We start from the raw sequence: 23,936 nt of genomic DNA, 5'->3' as shown, positions 1-23,936 counted from the left end.
ATCTTATCCCCTACACTTAACTCTACCTTCAACATTCTGGTGGAAGACCTCTGTAAAATCACATGTTAGTGTGGATCCATCAGTAATATTTTTTACTTTGTTTCTTAGTGACAGGAGCCAAGAATTTTTTAAGCAACAGAGTAAGTTTTCAAAGTATAAGCACTGTCTCTGATAACCAATCCTTGGCCAGCTCTGATCTTATTTCCCAATAGGTTGGCCTGCTTATAATTTGGGTCATTCTATCCTTTGTAGATCAAGATGTTCTATATACCATGCCTTTAAAGACTGTACTTTTGGCTGTTGCCTAATGAAAAATGAAGATAAGTGGTTGCTATTTAGAGTGTCTAACCCTATTGCTAGCACCTGGTACTATAGTGTCATTCTGCTGAAGATATCAAGACTTGGCTTGGATCCCTGGAAGGGATTGATTCTGTTTCTTTGCTTGAAAAAAAAAGTGACTTATATTCAAAAGAAATTAAAATGTTAGAATCCAAATCCTGGACTTAACATGAGTTAACTTTAGACATAATTCAGAAAACATTTTATAAGGCATACAGGAATAACTTTGTATTGGGGTAACTGGCAGCATGAGTCAGACTCTACTTTCCAGTCATTCATTTACTCTGAGGTTATATATTTGAACAACTATCAGCTTGGAGGTACCTATTCACAGCCTTCCAAATTTTAGTTGCTGAAATCTGGAAGGCTGTGAATAGGGCAAGTTTTGGGGGTAGAGATGAGTTTATTTTTGGACATGTAAATGCAGATGTCTCCTTGACATCCAGGGGGTGCTGTGGAGGCTCAGGAGTTCACAAGAGAGGGTTCAAGCTAGACATAGAAATGTGACGTTATCTTCAGAAACTTGGGGATGGATGAGATCACAGATGGAGTTAGTGAAGAAGACTCAGGAATAAGCGCAGGCTCCAAGTTTGGGTGCATTTAGTAATGGGAAAGGAGCCTAGGGAATCTGGCATTCTAAAGTTGTTGGGCCTTGTCAGTGAAAATGTGAGGCGAAGTATACAAAACTTTATGTTGGTCAGTGCTTGCAAAGCTCTCACAAGGTAGTTTTAGCCAAATTAAATTATTTGGTCTTTTTTCCTTGTAAGGGGAAATCAAGATGAAACAGAAAAGCATAAAGTCAAGAGTAAACATTTGCTCTCCCAATTCACCTCCAAAGGTTGTCTCCTTATGTGGTTTACAGAAATGTTCTGAGCATATAAACATGGATATCTTTTTTAAGGAAAAGAAAGAAAGAAAGAAAGAAACACAGTGAGGAGGGCCACCAGGGTAACTTACCTTGGTCTGAAAACTAGAGTCATTAGATCAATCAGTAGAACTGGATTCTCTCATCTTGGTGAGAATAATGGCAACCTGGTAGCATGGAGGCCAAATGGTGATGCTTAAGAGTCAAAGGCTGGGGTTGAGGCTGGGGCTCCGTGGCAGAGCGCTTGCCTACCATGCTTGAGGCACTGGGTTTGATCCTTAGCACCATATTGAAAAATAAAATAAGTAAACAAATAAAATAAAGGCATTCTGCCCATCTACAGTTACTAAAAAAAAATTAAAATAAAATCAAAAAGAGTCAAAGGCAAGGGTGGTACATACCTGTAATTCCAGCTACTCAGGAGGCTGAAGTAAGAGGATTGAAAGTTCCAAGGCGAGCCTGGGCAATTTAGCAAGACCCTGTCTCAAAAAATAAAAATGGCTGGGGATGTTCTCAGCGGTAAAGCTTCCCTGGGTTCAAACCCCTATACGGGGGGCGGGGGGGGGAAGCAAGGTTAGGGCCTGAAATGCAAGAGACCCTGGGTTTGACCCTCAGTACCACTATAAATAAATAAATAAGCGATGTTCCACAGTAAAGCAAAAGGACAAAGTGATCATCAGATAGACAATGATAGCCCTGTGGATGATATTTCTTCTCACAGTGCCCCTTCCCTAGGGTTCCTTCAGTGTAGCTGTGTATAAATGGTAAGCATGGAATGTCAGACATGGAAGCCCTGCTTTGGCTCAGTCACTACTGACTGATGTGGTAAGGCCGATGCCAAATGTCCAACCCCCCAAGCCCTTGTGCATGCAAGACAAGCACTCTACCAACTGAGTTATTTTCCCAACCCCACCAATGGCCGACCTTTTTGCAGCCCAATGCTAGACCCTGATGGGGCACCAATCTCACATGATTATAGATTGCCATACCACATGACTACCATAACATTGGGACTGTACCTCATCCTTGCAAGAGCAGGCACGTAGTTCAGATATGAATCTACTTTCTTTTCCTATGGCCCTATTGTTGGCACTGTTTATGAGCTTTCAGAATGCCATACCCATCACCATAACATTCCACATCAAATAACTTCCATTCAGGTCACAACTGCTACAGCCAAGGGAATGTACAGATGAGCCCATGCCCATAGAATTCACTGACCTTACTACTGCCTCATGACCCAGAAGCAGGTGGCTGGATCGAATGGTGGGCCAGCCTCACTAGGAAAACTAGGAAACTAATTCCTAGAAGTTGGGATGCTATCCTGCAGGCTGCCGCAGAGTATTTTAAGTCATAACTAAAATCATATGTAACCTCAAGAGGTGGGAGTGGCAATGGCCTCCTCTCTATTACACTTTAGAAGTTTATGACTCACTAGAAGAATTTTTGCCATCCATTCCCATAACCTTTTTCCTTGTAAGAGGAAAATCAAGATGGAACAAAAAAGCCATTCATTTCCATAACCTTTTGAATTTTCAATAGCTCACTGCCAAAACTGATCCTAAAACACATACTGTTCCAGGGTCCTAGAAAGGACCTCAGAGGATTTGGAGAGCCCAGTGTTTCAGAGGGAAGCATTTCCACCATGAACAATCATAGTACCAATGACTTAGAAGCTGAACTAATCCTCAGCCATTTTGGTTTCTCATGATACTGAACCAACAGGTGAAAAAAGTGATCATTGTTATATCTGGGTTGATGACTACCAGAGGACAGTTAATTGCTTCTCTGTAAGGGAGGTAGAGATGAGATCTGGAACCCAGGGAAGTCACTATGATGCTTCTTTAATCCTTTATCCAGGGACTGGGGTTATAGCTCAATGGTAGAGTACTCACTTAGCACATATGAGCCCCTAGGTTCAATCCTCTGCACTACATAAAATAAATAAATAAAATAAAAGTATTGTATCCATCTACAATATATATATATATATATAAATCCTTTATCCAGTTGCCTCGTCAACAGAAAATTTCAAGGTGTGTAGCTCAAGTGGTAGAGCGCTTGCCTGAAATGCATGAGACAGAACACTTGGTGGCAGAACACTTTTCTCTCATGGGATCTGGTTTCCAAAAACCACACACACACACACAAAAAAAAAAAAAAAAAACAGAAAAATTTCATCAGCCCAACAAAGTCAGGACCACCAAAGACCCTACAGGAATAAAGGTTTAAGTCACTCACCAGGTAAAGAACCTTGTCCAGCCACAGTGCTGGTAAAGGACATGCGGGTACTGAGGGGGGCTTCGTGACCCTCCAAATCTGGCCTCCCCACCTGACACCAACAGGCCCTGGGCTCCAGGAAGCCAAGCTGCATCCAATTACCACCACACTGCTCCTCTTGCATTCAGGCAGTGGGGTCTCCGGCTGGGATCAAAAGAAGAGAGGATGGTAAGGTCAGGGAATTTATTCCGCTTTCCTCTGCGGAGTCACCACCTCAGCAATGTCAGACACTCTTCCACAGTTTTCTCTGGCTCCGGGTTTCTGTAAATGCTTCCTCCTTCCCCACTTCAGACTGTGCTGACACCCCAAAGCCCCTGTGTTTTTTCTCTCTCTTTATAAGCAGTCCCTTTATTAAACTCTCTTCAAATAACCCATCTGTTCTCCTTTCTAGGACCCTGAAACAGTATATGTTTTAGGATCAGTTTTGGCAGTGAGCTGTTGAAAACTCAAAATAACAGTAGCTTCCACAAGATAAAAATTTTTGTGTTTCTTATATAAAGTAGGTATTGCGTAGGTCAAGGCTGGTGCAGTGACACCATGAACATTATATCACACTGCATATGCTGTCATGTGTCAATGGTGAGGACAATTCTCTCACAAATGAAATGGGTGGTTAGATTAGGTGATTCTATCATTCTGCAAATGTCAGAGAATATACATACAGAAACTTAGATGGTCTAGCCTAGGCTATGAGGCATAGCATATTACCGTGCCACATTGCCCTGATTTGCTCTGCCAGGTTGCTCTTGCTGGATTTGCTCAGGCAAGTAACTTTGCTCCACAATCAGCTTAGGTAGGGTTTCCAAAAATTCTTCAGCTGCCTTGACATCAGCACGCACATATTCACCACTTCCTTTCACATGATGTAAGAATGAAGAACAATGCTTGAATCGTCGAAGCCACCCAGAGATGCCTGTAAATTCAACAGCATAGTTATTTCCAGTCTTTTCTTTCAACATCACAAGCAAGCTTTCTGCTTTGGCCGTGATCATTGTGGTGCTGGGAAGTATGTGCTTTTTGGACTGGTCTTTAACCGGGGTCATTAAAAGTTTACCCATGTTCAATAAAGGTCCTTCTCAAATTTGTATTAGTCTTGTTGCTTTTGATGAAGTAGATCCTCTAACAGCTTCTGTCACTTTGTTATTGCTCTTCAAGAGAGTAACAGTGGTGGAACTGGATATGCCTGAGTGGGGAGCAGTAACCACTGATTTTCCACCATCATAGTCCTGAATCGCTTTTCATTTCCAAGTGTTCCATGTGGCCTCTTATTGGAAACATTAGCAATGGAGTTTGCACACTTAGGGTCATGTTGAACAAAACAACAGGAGATTAGAGCAAACACAAGAGAAAATGATGTAATCAGATACTGCTGCCAGAGTAACAGGACATAGTGTTTTGGGGAATTTTGCTTTTTTTTTTTTTTAATCTTTTGTTTTTATTTGTTCTTATATTGCCAGGCTAATCTCAAACTCATGGGTTCAAGTGATATTCCTACCTCAGCCTCCCCAGTAAATGGGATCACAGGCATATGCCACCACAACTCAAAGGCAGCACATTGTTTCACAATAATCTTTCTTTTTATCAGTACAAGAAGTACACTCTAAAGTAGTGATAAAAAGTAACTGCTTTCTGATGACCCTGTCTGTTTTCCTCTACCACATGCTTCCCCCATGATGTTCTGCCTCATCTTGGACCCAGAGCAATGGAGTTGGCTGTCTAGAACTGAGACCTCTGGCTCCGGATTTCTGTAAATGCTTCCAATTTTAGAGGAAGAATTGTTTATTTGGAGCTCATGGTCCAAATGTTTATTTGGAGCTCATGGTCCAAATGTTTATTTGGAGCTCATGGTCCAAATAAACAATTCTTCCTCTAAAATTGTTTTTGTTAGGTCTTTTGGTCACAGCAGTGAACTAAGTAACTAAAATAGAAATTGGTATTAGGAGTGGGGCCTCTGCCATGTGATTCAGAAGCTTTTGGAGGTTTTTGGAATTAGTGGGAGGAATTTTGGAGAGTTTAGAGATGCAAGCTGGAAAGGTTTTAAATTGATGTAAGTGGAACTTAATAAGCAATTCTGGTGGGAGTCCAAAAGACCAGAATGCCAATAGGATTATGGACAGTAAAGACTGGGCTCATGAGGTTTCAGAAGAGGAGGACTCTATTGAAAAATGGTATAGAGGTCATTTGTGTTATGTTCTGGCTAAGAAATTGTCTATATTTTGCCCATGTCCAGAGACTTTTTGTGAGGTTGAATTTTTTTTTATATACACAAAGAATTCTTTTTTCATTTTATTTTTATTTTTTATTTTTTTAGGTGTAGATGGACACAACAATATGCCTTTATTTTTATGTGGTGTTGAGGATCAAACCCAGGTCCCACCCATGCTAGGTGAGCACTCTACCACTGAGCCACAGTCCCAGCTGTGAGGTTGAATTAAAACGTGATGTACCAATTAATCTCACAGAGGAAATTTCAAGGCAGCATAGCATTTGGATGGTGGCATGGGTATTGCTGACAGCTTTTAGCCAAATTTACTGTGATAATCAGGAGTAGAAAGCAGAGCAAAAAGATTCAGAAAAAAAACTTGAAGTTGGGCTAGAAAAATCAAGAGTAAAACTGAGGTAAGGAAGTTGTGGTTATTATTAAAGACTATAGCACTAAAGAGATGCTAACTATGTTACCCACAGACAATAGGAAAGAAACCTTGAAAGCATTTCAGGAAGTGGCAAGACCATACCCAAGTCAAGGCTCAAGGGCATAAAAGTAAAAGTTCCTTTGAGAAGAGACCAATGGGGATGCCCTGCTTACACAGGGGTCCAGGAAGTTGCTTCACCATGCTTAACCAGGTACTCAGAGGCTGCTACAGCTGTGATCCCAGGAGGCTTGGCTACTGCTCAAGATGGTGGCAGACCTTGGTGCTGGTTCTGCAGAAATGTAGGAGATTATGGAGGCTCTGCCAAGATTTCAAAGGAAAGACATGGAGGCCCAATAATGTGCAGCTGAATCAGAGTTCCTGTGGGTTGCTTCTGAGAGGGCAATACTTAGAGAAGTGAAAAGGAAGCCAAAGCTGCAAGGGTGACTGAGATTAAAAGACGCCAGTACCATGGCATGTATGCAAAGGAAAGCCACAGGAATAGAGCAGAAACAAGCCAAGAGAGAGGCTGTGTGGACTTCAACCAGCAAGGCCATGGGGCAGAGTTACACAAGCCAGTTGGAGATAACCTCACAATGTCAAGTGCCCCAGATGCTGGAAATGGAGTTACAGGATTTGTTTGCCCAACTGGATTTCCGATCTGCTTTGGTCCCGTCCCTTCTTTATATGCCCCTATTTCTCCGCATGGAAATGTTTTCTCTGTGCCTTTATATATTGGATATCTATAACTTGCTTTGATTTTTACAGGGGCTCACACTGAGAGTTTGCCTTGAGTCTCGGGAGATTTTGGAGTTGGATTTTTGAATAGTGCTGGAACTGTTAAGACTATGGGGACTCTACCAGGCATAGTGGCACACACCTGTAACCTGAGCAACTCAGGAGGCTAAGGCACAGGGTCACAAGTTTGAGGCCAGCCTCAACAACTTAGCAAGGCCCTAGTGAGACCCTGTCTCAAGATAAAAAAATAAAAAGGGCTGGGGATGTGGCTCAGTGATAAAGCACCCTTGGGTTCAATCTCCAGTAACCTTCCTCCCAAAAAGAAGATTATGGGGACTCTTAAAAATAGATCAGATGGGGCTGGGGTTGTGGCTTAGCATTAGAGCACTCACCTAGCACGTGTAAGGCCCTGAATTCAATCCTTAGCACCACATACAAATAACTAAAATAAAAGTGTTGTGTCCAACTACAACTAAAAAATAAATATTTTTTAAAATAACTATTTTAAATATTAAAATATTTTTTAAAAAAGAAAATGGATCAGATGTATTTTGCATTGTGAGATGGGCATGGCAATTTTTTAGTTCCATTATAATCTCATGGGACCACAGCTGTATATGCATCTGGTCATTGACTGCAATGTTATCATGTGCATGCAACTGTATTTTTTCTCTTTTTTTTTTTTGAATTTTTTTTTAATATTTATTTTTTTAGTTCTCAGCGGACACAACATCTTTGTTTGTATGTGGTGCTGGGGATCGAACCGGGGCCGCACACATGCCAGGCGAGCGCGCTACCCCTTGAGCCACATCCCCAGCCCTGTATTTTTTCTTTATCTTTTTAACATTCACATCATAACATAGACATTTTTCCAGGTCATTATGCACTCATTAGAAATAATCAAGGCTTGGCTCAAGTATTATTTTCCAAAGCACTTTTCAGAATCTCTACCCCCAAGTTCATACTCTGCCTCTACACACACACACACACACACACACACACACACACACACACAGATGCACACACTTTTGCTCAGTTACTCCAAGTCACCTTCCTGTCATCCTCCCACTAACTGCTAAAATTATCCCTTGTTTTAATATCCCCAACTCCAATTCCTGGCATAAAACAGAGACCAATAAATGTTTTAGAATGAAAAAAAAAAAACGGATATGGGCTGAAGTTGTGGCTCAGTGGTAGAGTGCTTGCCTAGCACATGTGAGGCACTGAGTTTGATCCTCAGCACCTCATTAAAGTAGATAGGTAGGGCTGGGGATGTGGCTCAAGCGGTAGCACACCTGCCTGGTATGCGTGCGGCCTGGGTTCGATCCCCAGCACCACATACAAACAAAGATGTGTCTGCCAAAAACTAAAAAATAAATATTAAAATTTTCTCTCACTCTCTCTTTAAATAAATAAATAAATAAAGTAGATAGATAGATAAATAAATAAATATGGATATTTAATGGGGCTGGGGGTTGTGGCTCAGCAGTACAGCACTTGCCTAGCATGTGTGAGGCTCTGGGTTCAATTCTCAGCACTGCATATAAACAAATAAAATAAAAGTCTACCAACAACTAAAAATAATTTTTTAATGGATATTTGACTGCATAATATTTCCTTATGTAGATGCACCATAATTTATTCAGCCATTTTCTTATCTTTGAACATGTAAATGATTTTTTTTTTAATTATAAGTAACAGTGTAGGATTTCCTTTTTCCAGTGCTGGAGACTGAACCCAGAACCTGGCACAGTGCCACTGAGCTACATCCCCCACCTTAATTAACACTGTAGGATTTTTACTTGGTAAATGGAATGGCACCCCGTCAGAATTCCTGGAAGAAACTTCTTTTTAACATTTCAGTACATACATAGGCTGGTCCCTGTTCGTCCTTTTGGTTTTATTCTTCTAATTGGTATATCAGATTCGAAATCTATAATTATTTGGTAAATAATCTTCTCTAACACACAGTTACTTTTCCCTGATTTTCCTTTTCGCATCCCATGTGTCTCATATCAGCTTAATAAGGGTCTTTGATTTTCTACCTGTACATATGGAAGAGGGAAAGGAAGGAATGACAGAGTGAGCACCTACCAGGTGCCAAGCGCTTGAATATGTACTCCTGTCCTGTCTTCAACCAGCCATAAACTGGGGAGGAGCCCAGGATCTCCTTGCTAGGCAGGTGCTCTACCCTTGAGCTACAAGTCTAGCCCTTTTATTTATTTATTTTTTAATATTTATTTTTTAGTTGTAGTTGGACACAATATCTTTATTTATTTTTATGTGGTGCTGAGGATGGAACCCAGGGTCTCGCACGTGCAAGGCAAGCGCTCTACAGCTGAGCCCCAGCCCCAGCCCCAGCCCTTTTATTTTTAGACAAGGTCTTACTAAATTGCCCAAACTGCTCTTGAATTTGGGATCGTCTTGCCTTAGTCTCCTGAGTAGCTGAGATAATAGGCCTGTGCCACCACAGCTTGGCTGGTGTACTAACACTCTCCCAACAACCTTTGGGAGCTCTGGGGAGAGCGACCTGCAAACACATCGCCCTAGTGCATCAGGGTTCATCATTGACTGTTGGAATATCTTCAGAGATGGAACTTGGTGTTTCTACAAGTAGGAGGCTCCAGGGGTGGAGCTCAAAGGTCGCTGTGCGTGTGCATCCCTACCCACCCGGGAAAGCCCTTCAGAATCCGCAAGACTGTGGGGGCAGAGGAAGATTCCCGGGGTCCTAGAAGGCGGGAACCGATGTGGGCAGCAGACAGAAAGCTTCCAGCTGACCCTTGGCCAGGGTCGCCTGAGCTGCCTTGGCAACTGGGAGTGTGTAAAAGGAAGAGTAGCTTTGGCACAGGGAGGCGACCGAAGCTGGCAGTTGGGAGGGAGGCGAGGCGCCCTGGGGAGGTCCTGAAACCTAGGAGTCCAGGGGGCTTTTCCCCCATGTGTAATGTGGTAACGGAGCTAGGAGGCACCTCCCCGGGCTGGAGGACCGGAGAGTCGTTAGGGACACCTGCCTCCTCTCTTCCCCCTCCCGGCGGGAACCCACCACCACAGCGCACCTGGGCGCGGCGGGGCCTGGGAACACGTGGAACCCGCGGAACCCGCGGCCTCCAGGCAGCAGTGGGAGGCAGGGTGGAGCGCAGCGGGCAGCCCAGGTTCCCTGGGGACGCCACCTGGTCATTAAAATAACCATCCCCGAGAGCTGGGGTGGTGGTCCAGCGGTGGAGCGCTCGATCCTCAGCACCACATAAAAATAAATAAATAAAATAAAGGTATTGTGTCCAAGTACAACTGAAAAATAAATATTAAAAAATAATAATAATAAGGTCTGGGGATGTGGCTCCAGCGGTAGTGCGCTCGCCTGGCATGCGCGGGGCGCTGGGTTCGATCCTCAGCACCACGTACAAATAAAATAAAGATGTTGTGTCCACCGGAAACTAAATAATAATAATAATAACAACAACAACAACAACAACAACCATCCTGGCGCAAATGGATGAGGATGGCACCAGAAAAGAAGTCAAAGATTCAAGAAGAAATAAACCTGTCTATATAAAAGACATTAACATGTAAAAAGGAACATTTCAGATATAATGGGATCAGGAAGGATTAATCAATAAATAATCATCCCGGGATAATGACTAGCTCTTTGGAATAAATATGTGCTTTAGATGCACAGCTTCTACCATACACATACCTGGTAGAGTTAAAGTGGGGGCGGGTAAGGTTAAGCCAAACATGCACAAAAATACAATAGAAATGAGAGTGTGTTAATTCTCTAGAGAAAAGATTTCTAGGCTTAAAGGGGATGAGTAAATCCTACAGTGGATTGTTGGTTCATACAAAATAAAAAATTATACGTTTGAAAAAAGTGGAAGTAGTTAATGAATTGGGAAACAGCTCCAGCAAGTGCAATAATACAAAGATAAATATGTAAAGTTGTACTGTATGTGAAAATTTTATTCTGTATGTAAAAATTTTAACAAAAGTAAGACAATGCAGTGCAGGAAATAACTAAATGGGAAAATGTTGTAATAAGGGAAATGAAATACTATTTTTATTTTTAACTGATTAAACTAGTTTGGGGGCTGGGGATGTGGCTCAAGCGGTAGCCCGCTCGCCTGGCATGCGTGCGGCCTGGGTTCAATTCTCAGCACCACATACAAACAAAGATGTTGTGCCCGCTGAAAACTAAAAAAATAAATAAATAAATATTTAAAAATTCTCTAAAAAAAATAATAAACTAGTTTGGGGTGGGGTGGGAAAAGGTACTGGGGTAATCTAGGGCTTTCTGCATGCTAGGCAAAGGCTCTACTTCTGAGCAACAAGATTTATTGATTTATTTTTTTCCTTTTAAGGAATGAGAAATCCCTATAGGATTGAATCATTCATTGCTGTGGAACATAATATAACAGATGTGTAATGGAGAGCCTTAAAATACCTTACTGAAGCTTTAGATGCTCTGCATCACGAATCATTTAAGGAAGTACACATCAAAACCACAATTAGATACCACTTCATTCTATGAAGATAGCCAGTATCAAAAGGACCAGAAAATCAGATAGGCTTGGTGACCCAAGACTGTAATCCTAACTACTTGGGAGGCTGAGACAGGAGGATTGCAAGTTTGAGGCCAGTCTTAGCAATGCAGTGAGATCTTGTCTCAAAATAAAAAAGGCTGAGGATGTAGTTCAGTGGTAGAGCACTCCTGAGTTCCATCAGAAAAACCCAAAGCAAAACAAAATCACAAATGTAGGTGAGAAAGTAGAGAAATTGGAATCTCTATGCACAGACAGTAAGAATGGTAAAATGATGCAGCTGCTATAGCAAATGGTCTAGCTGTTCCTCAAACAATTAAAAATAAACTTGCCATTGAAGGGAAAGTGAGGAACGGGAGACGGGTAAGAGAGAAATGAAAGACGGAGACCAGGCAGAGCTGACACATAAAGGCCATCTCTATATAGGAGGGAGAGGCCTGGAGATGTTCAGGTGTTGAGCCTTTGTGGGTTGGGGCTCTTGGAGTTGTAGCTGGGGTCCTATGGGACAGGATCTGGGGTGCTTGCCAGAGCTAGGCAGGTGGGAATAGCATGGTATTGGGTTAGGTTGATGGCACAATGGGGCTTTCCAGAATCAAGGGTCGTGTCCTGGGATTGGCTTACGGTTATGGTACCGTGGGGCAGGTCACTAATCGGGGTGGGGAGAGTTTGGGTAAGAGGAAGTACAGGAAAGCAAAACTTATCTCATAAGGTGGTGGTTAACCTTGGTTAAGATTTAAGATGGCTGCTCAGATGTTAAATCAAGACCCTTAGAGCCATATGATCCAGCAGTTAATTCTGCTTTGGGGTTTATGCCCAGAATTAAATGCAGGATTTCAAAGAGATATATATAACACTCATGTTCTTTTTCTTGGACCAGGGATTGAACTCAGGGGTCCTTTACCACTGAGCTACATCCCCATTGCTTTCTATCTTTGTTTTTTTCCTGGCAAACAAGAAGTAGGTTTATTGAAAACAGAGATATGAAGAGAGACTTCTCCAAAGAGAAGAGGCCCAGAGCTGGAAATTCCTTTCTATTTTTCATTTTGAGACAGAATCTTGCTAAGTTGCTGAGGATCTCATTAAATTGCTGAGGCTGGCCTCAAACTTGTGATCCTACTGCCTCAACTTCTGGAGTCATTGGGATTACAATTGTAAGGTTCTGTGCATCTAGCTTCAAACCTTCATTCATCCAACCTTTTTTTTTTTTTTTTTGGTGGTATTGAGCATCAAACCCAGGGCCTTGTACATATAAAACATACTCTGAGCTATCTCTCTAATTATTATAGATATATATAATAATTTTTAGATATAAAAGAACATCTTTGTGTATCAATCTTTGTTCCACACTGGCTGAATATCTTACTTTCTCGTTACAGTATATGCCTAGATGGGGAATTTTAGGATCAAAATGACAGCTTTAGATAAAATTTAATGGAGCCAATTAAAATGACATTATAAAGAGTTTATTTTTAAAAAGGGCGTTTGAGCTGGGCATTGTGAAACATGCCTGTAATCCCAGTGACTTGGGAGGCTGAGGCAGGAGGATCTCAAGTTCAAGGCCAGCAGCAACAATTTGGTGAGGCTCTATCTCCAAATTAAAAACATAAAAAGAGCTGAGAATGTAGCTCAGTGGTAAAGCACCCCCCTAGGTTCAATCCCCAGTACCTAAATAAATTAATTAAAAGGAAGTTTGAAGTTGAGCATGGTGGTGTCCCAGCTACCCAAGAGGCTAACTAGAAGGATCACTTGAGCCTAAGAGTTCAAGCCAACCTATACAACATAGCAAGAACTTGTCTTAAAAATAAATAAATACGGGGTGGGGCTGAAGCTCAGTGGTAGAACGCTTATCCTAGTGCATGTGAGACCCTGAGTTCAATCCTCATCATTACATAAAAATAAATAAATAGAATAAAGATGTTGTGAAAAAATACAATGTAAATAAAAAGTTGTTATTTATAAAAGGATTTGGAGACTGAGACAGGAGGATGGCAAATTCTAGGCAAGCCTCAATATTTTATCAAGGCCTTAAGCAATTTAGCAAGACCCTGTCTCAGAAATAAAGAATAAACTGGTCATGGTGGCACACACCTGTAATCCCAGCAACTGGGGAGGCTGAGGCAGGAGGATCGTGAATTCAAAGTTAGCCTTAACAATTTAGCGAGGCCCTAAGCAATTTAGGGAGACCCTGTCTCTAAATAAAATATAAAAATGGGCTGGGGATGTAGCTAGATGGTAATGTACCCCTGGATTCAATCCATAGTACCTAAAAAAAAAAATTATTTTTTTTAAATAGGGTTAATTGGTAGAGCTCTTGCCTAGTATGTGTGAGGCACTGAGTTTGATTCCCAGCACCACATAAAATTAAACAAATAAAATAAAGGCATTTTGTCCATCTACAACTACAAAAAATAAATAAATTGGGGCTGGACTTGTGTCTCAGCAGTAGAGAGCTCAACTAGCAAATGCGAGGCCCTGGGTTCAATCCTCAGCACCATTTATAAATAAAATAAAGGCGTTGTGTCCATCTACAACTAAAAAATAAATCAAAAATAAATAAATAAATAAAATCTTTTTTAAAAATAGGGCTGAATGGGCTGAGGCTGTAGCTCAGTGGTAAATCGCTTGCCTCAAATGTGTGAGGCACTGGGTTTGATCCTCAGCACCACACAAAAATAAATAAAGATACTGTGTATTTATCTACAACTAAAAATAAAAATTTTTTTTAAAAGGGCTGAAGATGTGGCTCAGTGGTAGAGAGTCTGCCTGGCATGCATGAGACTCTGGGTTTGAACTCAGCACTATAGCTAACTAACTAACTAACTGAATACATAAATAAATAAAATAAATAATGAGCCAGGCACCATGGTACATACCTGTAATCCCAGCATCTGGGGAGCCTGAGGCAAGAAGGATCACAAATTCAAGATCAACCTCAAGAATTTAGTGAAAAAAAAAAAAAAAAGAATTTAGTGAGATACAAAGGAACTTATTGAGTCTTTATCCCAAAATAAAAAATCGAAGGAAATGGAGATGTAGTTCAGTGGTAAAGCACCCCTGGCTTCGATCCCCATTACCAAAAACAGAAAAAAGAAAAAAGAAAAAAGTGAGGGCTGTGGATATAGCCTAGTGGTAGAAAGAATGTTTGTCTAGCATGTACGAAGTCCAGGCTTTAATTCTCAGAACCATTAAAAAAAGAAGATAAATAAATAAACGAAGGCTTTTTTTTCCCCCCCTTTTACACCCTATAGCAAGAAGTCTCTTGGGTTTTTATTTTTATTTTTTTTTCTTTGCCTATAAGGCCAGCCATCTGGAAACAACTCAAGCCCTGGCTCTGCCACCTGCCAGCTGTGTGACCTGGGGCAGGTCACTCAATCTTTCAGAAACTCAGTTACCTCACCCTCCAAATGGAACTCATATAACAAACTCAAGATCACCCTCAAGAATGGACCCCGTGAAGGGCCAGGATGAGTCCCTGACATCCCTCCTGGTGTGTGTGACCTGGGGGTGATAGCTGTCCTCTAGTGAGCCAGTGACTGGGAAAGGGCTTTGCAGACTGTGAAGTGCTCTTCAAACAGGAGAGAGCATGGGACATGGTGGGTGAGCAAGAGCTTTCTGTGGGAGTGGCCCTGAGTTCCCTGGCCCCCAGAGAGGACTGGGATTGGGGGTGGGGAAACGGCTTAGCAGCTGACGTGCAGCTGGGCCTGTGGCCTGGGAGGCAACCTCAAGGGTTGTTCCCCCCAGGCTTCAGGTCTGCAGCTGGCTTCTGCCTCCTCCAGTGGGCCATGGCTGGGCCATGGCTGCTGCTTCTCCTGGCCTTTGAGTGTCCAGCGCTGCCCACAGGTAAGCACCCCCTTCCACTGTGCATCCTCTGCGCCCCCCACCCCCACCCCCGGGGATGGATGGAATCAAGGAGACAGGACAACAGCTAGTTAGCAGCCCGCACCCAGGGTCACATCAGAAGGCATCATCCTTTTCCCACTGGACTCCATCTCCCAGCCTCCTGGCTCAGGGGCCCCCAAGTCCTGCCCTGGAGGAGTTGGTAGGGAAGACAGTCCCTCTTGGAGGGATGGGGAAATAAGAGCAAACTGGATGGTGTCCTTGGACGTCGGGGTTAGTGGAGCCAGCACCGTTTTCTTTGGTCGGAAGTGATGGTAATGGAACGGGGGCAACACTGTGAGGCTCTGTGCTGTCCTTTCTGCCCTCACCGTGCTCCATTCCTGTAGGGCTCAGGGTGTCTCAGGTTCCCTTCCAGCTCTCCCCTTGCCAGTGGTCTCAGGAGAGGTTCCAAGGCTTCAGTGACTTGCCAGGGTGTTTATCCTCAGCCCTTCAAAGATCAAGGCTAGAGCAAAGGGCTCTGGTTTAGGAAAGAATTCTAGCTTCATCTGGAATCCTGGGCATATTTACATAAGGGAAAAGGTCCTTGACCTTTGAGTGGGAGAGTCTACTTGATCTAAAAAGCTAGATCCCGGGGTTTTACAGGTGTTCCCTCCCATAGGGAAAAAAATAACACCAAGTGGAACAGAGAGTGCCCATGGCAGGAGGCCTGAGCTGTGGGAAGGAAGCAGCTAGGGTGAGGAGGAACAACCCTGGGAGGCTTCACAGAGGAGGTGGAAGCTGAACTCAATTTAGGACAGCTGAGAAGGTTCAGAAAGTTGAGGGTCCTGGGGCTTACTCCCAGCCTTCTCTATTCCCTTTGTTTGCAATGCCCTAGTAATATTAATATAAATAATAATAATACCAAAATGTAATTTGGTAAAATAATAATACTAAAATGTATAAATAATAATAATAATTCCTAGGATCTTTGATCTTCACAATATTTTGCTGGGGTGGTATTACTAACCCTGTCTTACCACTGAGCTACATCTCCAGCACCCCCACCTTTTAAATATTTTTTTAGTTGTATATGGACACAATATCTTTATTTATTTATTTTTATATGGTGCTGAGGATCAAACCCATTGCCTCCCACACGCGAGGCAAGCGCTCTACCACTGAGCTACAGCCCCAGCCCTCCCCAGCCCTTTTTATTTTTGTTTTTATTTTGAAACAAGGTCTCACTAAATTGCTGAGGGACTCTCAAAAGTTATTGAGGCTGGGGGCTGGGGATGTGGCTCAAGCGGTAGCGCGCTCGCCTAGCATGCGTGCGGCCCGGGTTCGATCCTCAGCAGCACCACATACCAACAAAGATGTTGTGTCCACCAAGAACTAAGAAAAAAATAAATAAATGTTAAAATTCTCTCTCTCTCTCTATCCCCCTCTGTCTCTCACTCTCTCTTAAAAAAAAAAAAAAAAAAAAGTTATTGAGGCTGGCTGGGAACAGGGGTATATGCCTGTAATCCCAGAGGCAAGGGAGGCTGAGGCAGGAGGAGCATGAGTTCAAAGCCAGCCTCAGAAAAAGCAAGACAGTAAGCAATTCAGTGAGACCCTGTCTCTAAACAAAGCCCAAAAACAAAACAAAACAAAAAAGGCTGGGGGATGTGGCTCACTGGGGATGTGGCTCAGTGGTCTAGTACCACTGAGTTCAATCCCTGCCCCCCCCCCAGCCAAAAAGGAAAAAACTTGCTGAGGCTGGCCTCAAACTTGCAATCCTCCTACCTTGGCCTCCAGAATCACTGGGATTACAGGCATGCACCACTGCACCAGGCTATCATCTGAAGCATTTCTCTTCTTTTTTCTTTAAACACTGGGGATTGAACCCAGAGGGGCTTTGCCACTGAACCACATCCCCAGCCTCCCTGCCCCCCCCCTTTTGTTTTGTTTTGGTACCAGGGAATGAACCCAGGGGCACTTAACCACTGAGTCACATCCCCAGCCCTTTTTTGTGTTTTATTTTGAGACAGACTCTCAGTGAGTTGTTTAGGGCCTCATATGTTGCTGAGGCTGGCTTTAAACTCACAATCCTCTTACCTCAGTTTCTCAAGCCACTGGGATTACTGGCATGGCTCCTTTTTACTTTTTTTTGAAACCGGTTGTGTAGAACCTCACTAAATTGATGAGTCTTGCCTTGAATTTTTGATCCTCCTGGGATTATAGAGACACTTGTCTCTAAGGCATTCTTGAAACTGGATACACTTAACTCATGGTGTAAATTTGTTTATAGATGTCACATTTGAGCTTTTATTTATATGAACGAATCTACTGAAAAAATAACATTTTGTTATATCTTAAATGATTCATCTTTACTGAAAAGAATAAGATTGTGGAAAATCAGGACTATTTTGGAAAATATAGGATAGATGTTTGCAGTACCCACATGATTTATTTTTTTTTAATTTGAAAAAACAGACCTAGGGCTGGGATTGTGGCTTAGTGGTAGAGTGCTTACCTAGCATGTGTGAGGCACTGGGTTGGATTCTTAGCACCACATGTAAATAAATGAACAAAATAAAGGTTCATCAACATCTAAAAAAAAAAAAAGAAAGAAAGAAAGAAAGAAAGAAATAACAGACCTAGACTTTAAATGAGTAAATTGTACAATGTATGGCTTAAATATAAACAAAGCTATTTAAAAATGGGATGAGGAGAGCAAGGTTTGGTGGTACAGGCCTATAATCGCAACAACTCCAGAGGCTGAGGCAGAAGGGTCACAAATTTAAGACTATCCTCAGCAACTTAGTGAGACCTTAAGCAACTTAATGTGACTGTGTCTCAAAAAAATAATAATAATAAAAATAAAAATATAAAGGGCTGCGGTTGTGATCCAGTGGTATAGTACCTCTGGGTTCAATACCTATTACCGCTCCCCCTCCAAAAAAAATGTTAGCCTGGAGTGGTGGCTCAGGCCTGTAATCCCAGCGACTCTGGAGACTGAAGTAGGAGGATCTCAAGTTAAAGGTCAGCCTCAGCAATTTAGCAGGGCCCTAAGCAACTTAGTGAGACCCTGTCTCCATATTAAAAATAAAAAGATCTGGGGATGTAGCTCAGTGGTAGAATGCTTCTCTAGCATGCACAAAGCCTTGGGTTTGATCCTGGGCATTACAAAAAACAGGGCTGAGTATGTGACTCCGTGGCAGAACACTTGCCCAGTGTGCATGAGGCTCTGGATTTAATTCCCAGCACTGAAAAATAAACAAACAAAACAAAAGGCTGACAGGAGGATCGCAAATTCAAGGCCAATGTCAGCCACTTAGTGAAACCCTGTTTCTAAAAAAAAAAAAAAAAAAAAGAGTTGGGGTTGTAACTCAGAGATAGAACATCCCTGGGTTCAATCTCCAGTACCTCCCCAACAAGACAAAAGGAAAGAAAAGGGAAAAAGATGGAGATTTCAGGTGTTCAGGAAATAACTGGGAATAATACAAATAACAAACAAACAAATAAAAACAAACCACCCATGCACATTCCACCCAGATTAGCAAATTGTTAACATTTTGCCTATTTAAATCAGATCTTTGATCTTATTCCAGGGCCTGTTTCCTTCCCTTCCTTCCCGGAGGTAACCACTCTCCCAAGGCTGGCACAACATGGTATTATGATAAGTGTTTGTTTATCTATCTGCTGTCTTTCCCATGGGACTGAGTTCCTTAAGCCAGGGACAATGTCTTATGCAATATTATATCCTCAGTACTGGGAATACAAAAGAGGTCAGATATGATATATGGGTAGGCAGAAAGGTAAACTGATGGGCAGTCATAGAGATGGAAGATAGAATAAACGAAGGAGGGATGAATGGTGGAATAAAGGAGGGATAAATAGTTGGGTGAATGACAGACTGTATTGATGGGGGGAGGAAGGTTAGATAGGCAAATGCAAAGAGGGAGGGATGCATGCAAAGAGGGTGGCTAAGTAGACGGATAGGTGAGTGGACGGTGATGGTGGGAGAATAAATGGAAAGATAGAAACCTAGAGCCCTTCCCTACAATGAGATGTGCCTCCATTAGGTGCTGTGCTCTCTTGCAGGTGTGTCTGGCACGCCCTTCCCTTCTCTGGCCCGACCTGTCACACTGATGGTGGATAGAAAGCAGCAGACACTGGTCATCTGCCTGGTCCTTGATGTCACACCCCCTGGCCTTGACAGCCCTATATGGTTCTCAGGAGGCAATGGCAGCGTGCTGGATGCCTTCACCTACGGTCTTTCCCCAGAAGCAGATGGCACCTGGACTAGTTTGGCCCAGCTGTCCCTGCCCTCTGAGGAGTTGGCAGCCTGGGAACCTTTGGTCTGCCACACTGGGCCTGGACCTGGGGGCCAGAGCCAGAGCACACAGCCCCTACAGCTGTCAGGTGGGGATGGAGTCTGGGTTCCTCTGGATGCTCCTTGTCCCCTTCCACACATCCTGGAGCTGGGTGGGAGGGAAGACCGACTCTAAGTCATGGAGTCATAAAGGGTTTTCAAGTGGAAACCATCCAGGCCTGGGCTCAGGACAGACTGACCTCAGAGCCGTGAGTCCTGGGGTTTGCAATTGTGATATTTCAAATCCAGACTCTGCTGCATCACTGCCAAGAGATAATAATAGATAATAACTCCTTCTCCCTCCTAGAGTTATTTGTGTGTGTGTGTGTAAGCATACCCGCAAATAATAATTAAATGATAAATCTCTATCACTTTTTTTTTTCAGCAACCCAGGGGTGCTCTACCACTGAGCTACATCCCTAGCCCTTTTTATTTTTTTATTTTGAGACAGGGTTTTGCTATGGTTCCCAGGCTAGACTAGAACTTATGACCTTCCTGCCTCAGCCTCCCAAGTCACTGGGATTCTGAGCACGTGCCACCATGCCCTTCTCTGAATTATGTATTCTTTACTCTCTGCCAGACACTGTTCTAAACACTTCCCATTTATGAAATAGATTATATTATTGTCCCCATTTATGCACACAGACACAGGGTGGTTAAGTCACATGGCTGTGGTGGGGTCTTATTATTACTGACCAGATAACTGACCCCATCTTTCTGGATGATCTCATTTTGGGCATCTCCTAAATGGGAATGTTGAATAAAGCCCTGCCTTCCAAAGCAAGCGGCTGTGAAGATGCTCAGGCATCTTGGCTCCCCACCCCCCAGAACAGGAATGGTGAGCTGAGGGGATCTGGGACCCTCAGAGGACTTGCAGCAGCCTCTGCTATGGGTGCATTTGTTTATGTGCCCTGAAAGCCATCACCTCCATGCCAGGACAGAGGCAAAGCACGGGGGCCTGGGTGTGCAGCCCCTGAGCAGTGCTCCAGGGTGCATGGTCCATCCCGGAAGAACTCACTCCCCTCTCCTTGGATGGCAGGAGAGGCTTCCAGAGCCAGGACCTGCTTCCAGGATCCTCTCAGGGGTGAGTACTTGGGCACAGGGTGGTACAAGCTGAGAATAAATGATGGAGACCAGGACCTTGGCCTGCGTGGAGCACTCTGTTCTGACCTGATATGTTCCTGGTGTATGTGGGGTAGCTAGTGTCTCATAAAGTAGTGGCCTTGCTGGGTTGGGGTACTGGCTAGCCTGGACCTCAGTCTGCCCTATCTGACCAGATAACTGATGTTAGGGGTGAATCCTCTGGCCCCAGCCTAATTCCTGGACATCAGTTGAGAAGCACAGGTGACAGCTAATAGAAGGGTCCTTGGTGGCTCCTTGGGTAGCCCGAGAGTGGACTCAGCAGCCTGGAGAGTGGACTCAGGGAGAGCCTGTGTAAATGGGAAACTAGCTGGAGTGGTTGACTGAGAGTCTGAAAGTCTATTTCTTGACCAAATTAAAAAATTTGATGGGATGTGGGGGTGGTAGTACCGGGGATTGAACTGAGGGGCATTTGACCATTGAATCATCTCCCCAGCCCTATTTTGTATTTTATGTAGAGTCAGGGTCTCACTAAGTTGCCTAGCACCTTGCTTTTGCTAAAGCTGGCTTTGAACTCGAGATCCTACTGCCTCAGCCTCCTTAGCTGCTGGGATTACAGGCATGGGCCACTGTGCCTGGTCAAATAAAAAACTTTGAACTAGTTAGTCTCTACACCAAATTGTTAATTCCTGCCAGCTCACCCCCATCTTTTGGGGGAAGAAAATAAAATGAAAGACAGGAAGGTATTTATATTATTACCAATAAGAAATGAGGACTTTCCCTTGAGGAGGGGACAAAGCAGAAAGCAGAGCTGGCCTGGTGGCATACGCCTATAATCCCAGCAGCTCAGGAGGCTGAGGCTGGAGGAGCGTAAATTCAAAGCTAATCTCAGCAAAAGCGGGGTGCTAAGCAGCTCAGCAAGACCTTGTCTCTAAATAAAATACAAAATAGGGCTGGGGATGTGTCTCGATGGTCAAATGCCCCTGAGTTCTACCCCACATACACCAGGGGACTTCTCCAGGTTCCTTACCCCCTCCTCTCTGCGCAGGGGCTGGGACACTTGGCCAGGCCCTCCGGCTGGGGGCTCTTCGGCTGCTGCTGTTCAAGCTGCTGCTGTTTGATGTGCTCCTGACCTGCAGCTGCCTCTTAATGCAGCCCCCAGCTGCCACCACCTGCACTTGCGGAGAGACTTCAGGTTGTAAGCACACCCAGCCTGCCCAGCCCATGCTGAACTGCCATATGGGTCAGGAGCACAGGAGCTCTGGCTGCCAGGAGGGGACTTTCTCACGGAGCCGGACCTGGCACTCACTCTGAGCCCTCAGTGTTCCTTCCTCAAGTCTTGGAGTTTTGTTTTGTTTTGTTTTGTTTTCTTTTTCTTTTTTATGTGACCGCCTCCTCCTGTAGACTGGAGCTTTCCCAGGATAAAGGCTGTGACTCTCATCAGACAGAGCCCCTGAGGGTGGGGATCTGCCCAGTCTCTGGAGCATTTTGGGTACAGATAACTGAGCACAATTAAAGAATTTAAATGATACAGCAGATGAAAAACATTTTAATTCGTTTGTGTGGGGGCAGCAGATTAGAGGAAGAAGAAATCTGAAAAGGCTCTCTTGAGGAAGAGGGCTTCCTGAGAGTGGGAGCCTGGGAATTGTGGAGGGGGGTTGGGGGATGGGGGAAGCCGTCTCCTCCCCCGGTCAGGTTCTGGGCAAGGTTCCCTCTCTTCTCCTTACCCTGGCCCAGCCTCTGTAAAAGGGTAGGGCAGGGAGCCCAGGAACCCAGGGAAATGAATGCTGGTCTTGTACAGACTCGACAAATGTGAACAGGGCCAGGATTCCTGGGGAACAGGATCATGTTGATGACAGGAGTATCAGATGGTAACTCCAAATTTACACATTATCAATTAGTTAAGGGGCATTCAATTTTCATTTGACAAATATTCATTGAGCATCAACTATAACCAGGTGTTAAATAGGTTTAGCATTTTTTTATTGTTGTTGTTTTGTTTTGCTTTGTTTCCTAAAGAGGAATTCTTATAGAACATGAAGTTTCCACAGAGGAGTATGACCTGTGTGTCCCTGATTTCTCCAGCGCTGGCAGGAAATCCAGCCTTTTTTGAGGGTTCTTCTCCACTAATCACTTCTAAAATCTAAGCACTCTCAAGAGAATCCAGATGTCCCCTGGGCACCACAGGACAGTCTATTGGATCAATGACACTCCTGTAGTCTTCCTTCCCCCAAATGGGGGATGGGAAACTATGCCTCAATATCTCCTCACAGGTGATGTCAGTGATACCCCAATTTCCCAGAGCCTCTGTGCACTCTTAGCTGCCGTGCAATGGAGACCCTCCCTGTCTGCTCCACTGCTCATCTTGTTGGAGCAGGAGGAGAGGGGTTCCACAGCTCTGGGGGATAAATGGTATCCACCAACCCTACAGGGCCTGCTCCTTCCCTGGCACCCAGACTGAAGGAAGCATGGGCTGTATCCAGGGAAGGGTCTATCTGAAGCCTCAGACTTTTTCTAGCCATTATATCTTCTCAGCTCTCAGCCCAGATGCTGAGCCTAGGCTTTCTTTCAGCCACTCTTATTATTTTTTAATTATTTTTTTATTTATATATGACAGTGGAATGCATTACTCCCTCAGCCACTATTTATCAGTTCCAGAAGGAGAGTGTCCCTTAGCTTCAACTCCTCTCTCCATCTTACCCAATTCCCAGTCCTGCCCTACCCAGCTTGTCAGTTTCCCACTGCGGCTGGCTTAATATCATCTCCCAAGAGCGCTTCTGGGCCTAGGGAAATCAAAGCCCATGGCTGACCTCTGAACCTCTCCAAGTCTTATCAAGTCTAGAGAGAACCTCAGGAGGATGTCCTGATCCTTGTACTGTGGACTTCCACATGCCACAGCTTGGCCTATTCAAAATGCCTTGTCACAGTCCCTTTTTTAAAAAAATATTTATTCTTAAGTTTTAGGTAGACACAATATCTTTATTTTACATTTATGTGGTGCTGAGGATCGAACCCAGTGCCTCATGCATGCTAGGCAAGCACTCTACTGCTGAGCCATAACCCCAGCCCTCATTCTAGAACATTTCTTAATGTTTACTTAATATCCCCTATATGTATGTGCATATATGTGCCAGATGGGTTCCAAATGTATTGCAAGTGCAAATAACAGTTCATCAATCCCTGTCATCTTCATCAACCTATAAGAAAGGCTCTCTCACACTCTCATCATGCATAAAAAGACACTGAGCCACGGGCTCCTCTGACCTACCCTGGGTCACAAAGCTCAGCACAGGGTCTGAAAC

At 43.7% G+C, this 23,936-nt stretch overlaps 1 protein-coding gene and 1 long non-coding RNA gene across 3 annotated transcripts; one reads left to right on the top strand and one right to left on the bottom strand.

Annotated features, from left to right (window-relative positions):
• Positions 1–1,011: 1,011 nt before the first annotated feature.
• On the bottom strand, positions 1,012–4,456 carry LOC144366207 (uncharacterized). The gene is made up of 4 exons (XR_013425169.1): positions 4,193–4,456; positions 3,446–3,628; positions 1,606–1,683; positions 1,012–1,481 (listed from the first exon to the last, which is right to left on the bottom strand). It is a non-coding gene; the product is annotated as an uncharacterized LOC144366207 (long non-coding RNA).
• A 10,249-nt stretch (positions 4,457–14,705) lies between these two features.
• Positions 14,706–22,165, top strand: Ptcra (pre T cell antigen receptor alpha). 2 transcript variants are annotated; one of them, XM_013366588.3, is made up of 6 exons: positions 14,706–14,871; positions 15,126–15,224; positions 18,791–18,850; positions 19,284–19,604; positions 20,594–20,638; positions 21,683–22,165. In XM_013366588.3, the coding sequence occupies exons 2-6, from the start codon at positions 15,167–15,169 to the stop codon at positions 21,946–21,948; spliced, it is 750 nt and encodes a 249-aa protein (XP_013222042.3). In that variant the 5' UTR covers positions 14,706–14,871; positions 15,126–15,166; the 3' UTR covers positions 21,949–22,165. The 2 variants fall into 2 exon arrangements, with proteins under 2 accessions (XP_013222042.3, XP_077876120.1); XM_078019994.1 differs by having other exon boundaries at positions 14,706–14,977.
• The last annotated feature ends 1,771 nt before the right edge of the window (positions 22,166–23,936 follow it).

Source organism: Ictidomys tridecemlineatus, chromosome 8, assembly GCF_052094955.1.
Source record: "Ictidomys tridecemlineatus isolate mIctTri1 chromosome 8, mIctTri1.hap1, whole genome shotgun sequence".
Classification (NCBI taxonomy): Eukaryota; Metazoa; Chordata; class Mammalia; order Rodentia; family Sciuridae; genus Ictidomys; species Ictidomys tridecemlineatus.
This window is presented reverse-complemented; position numbering and strand designations above follow the sequence as displayed.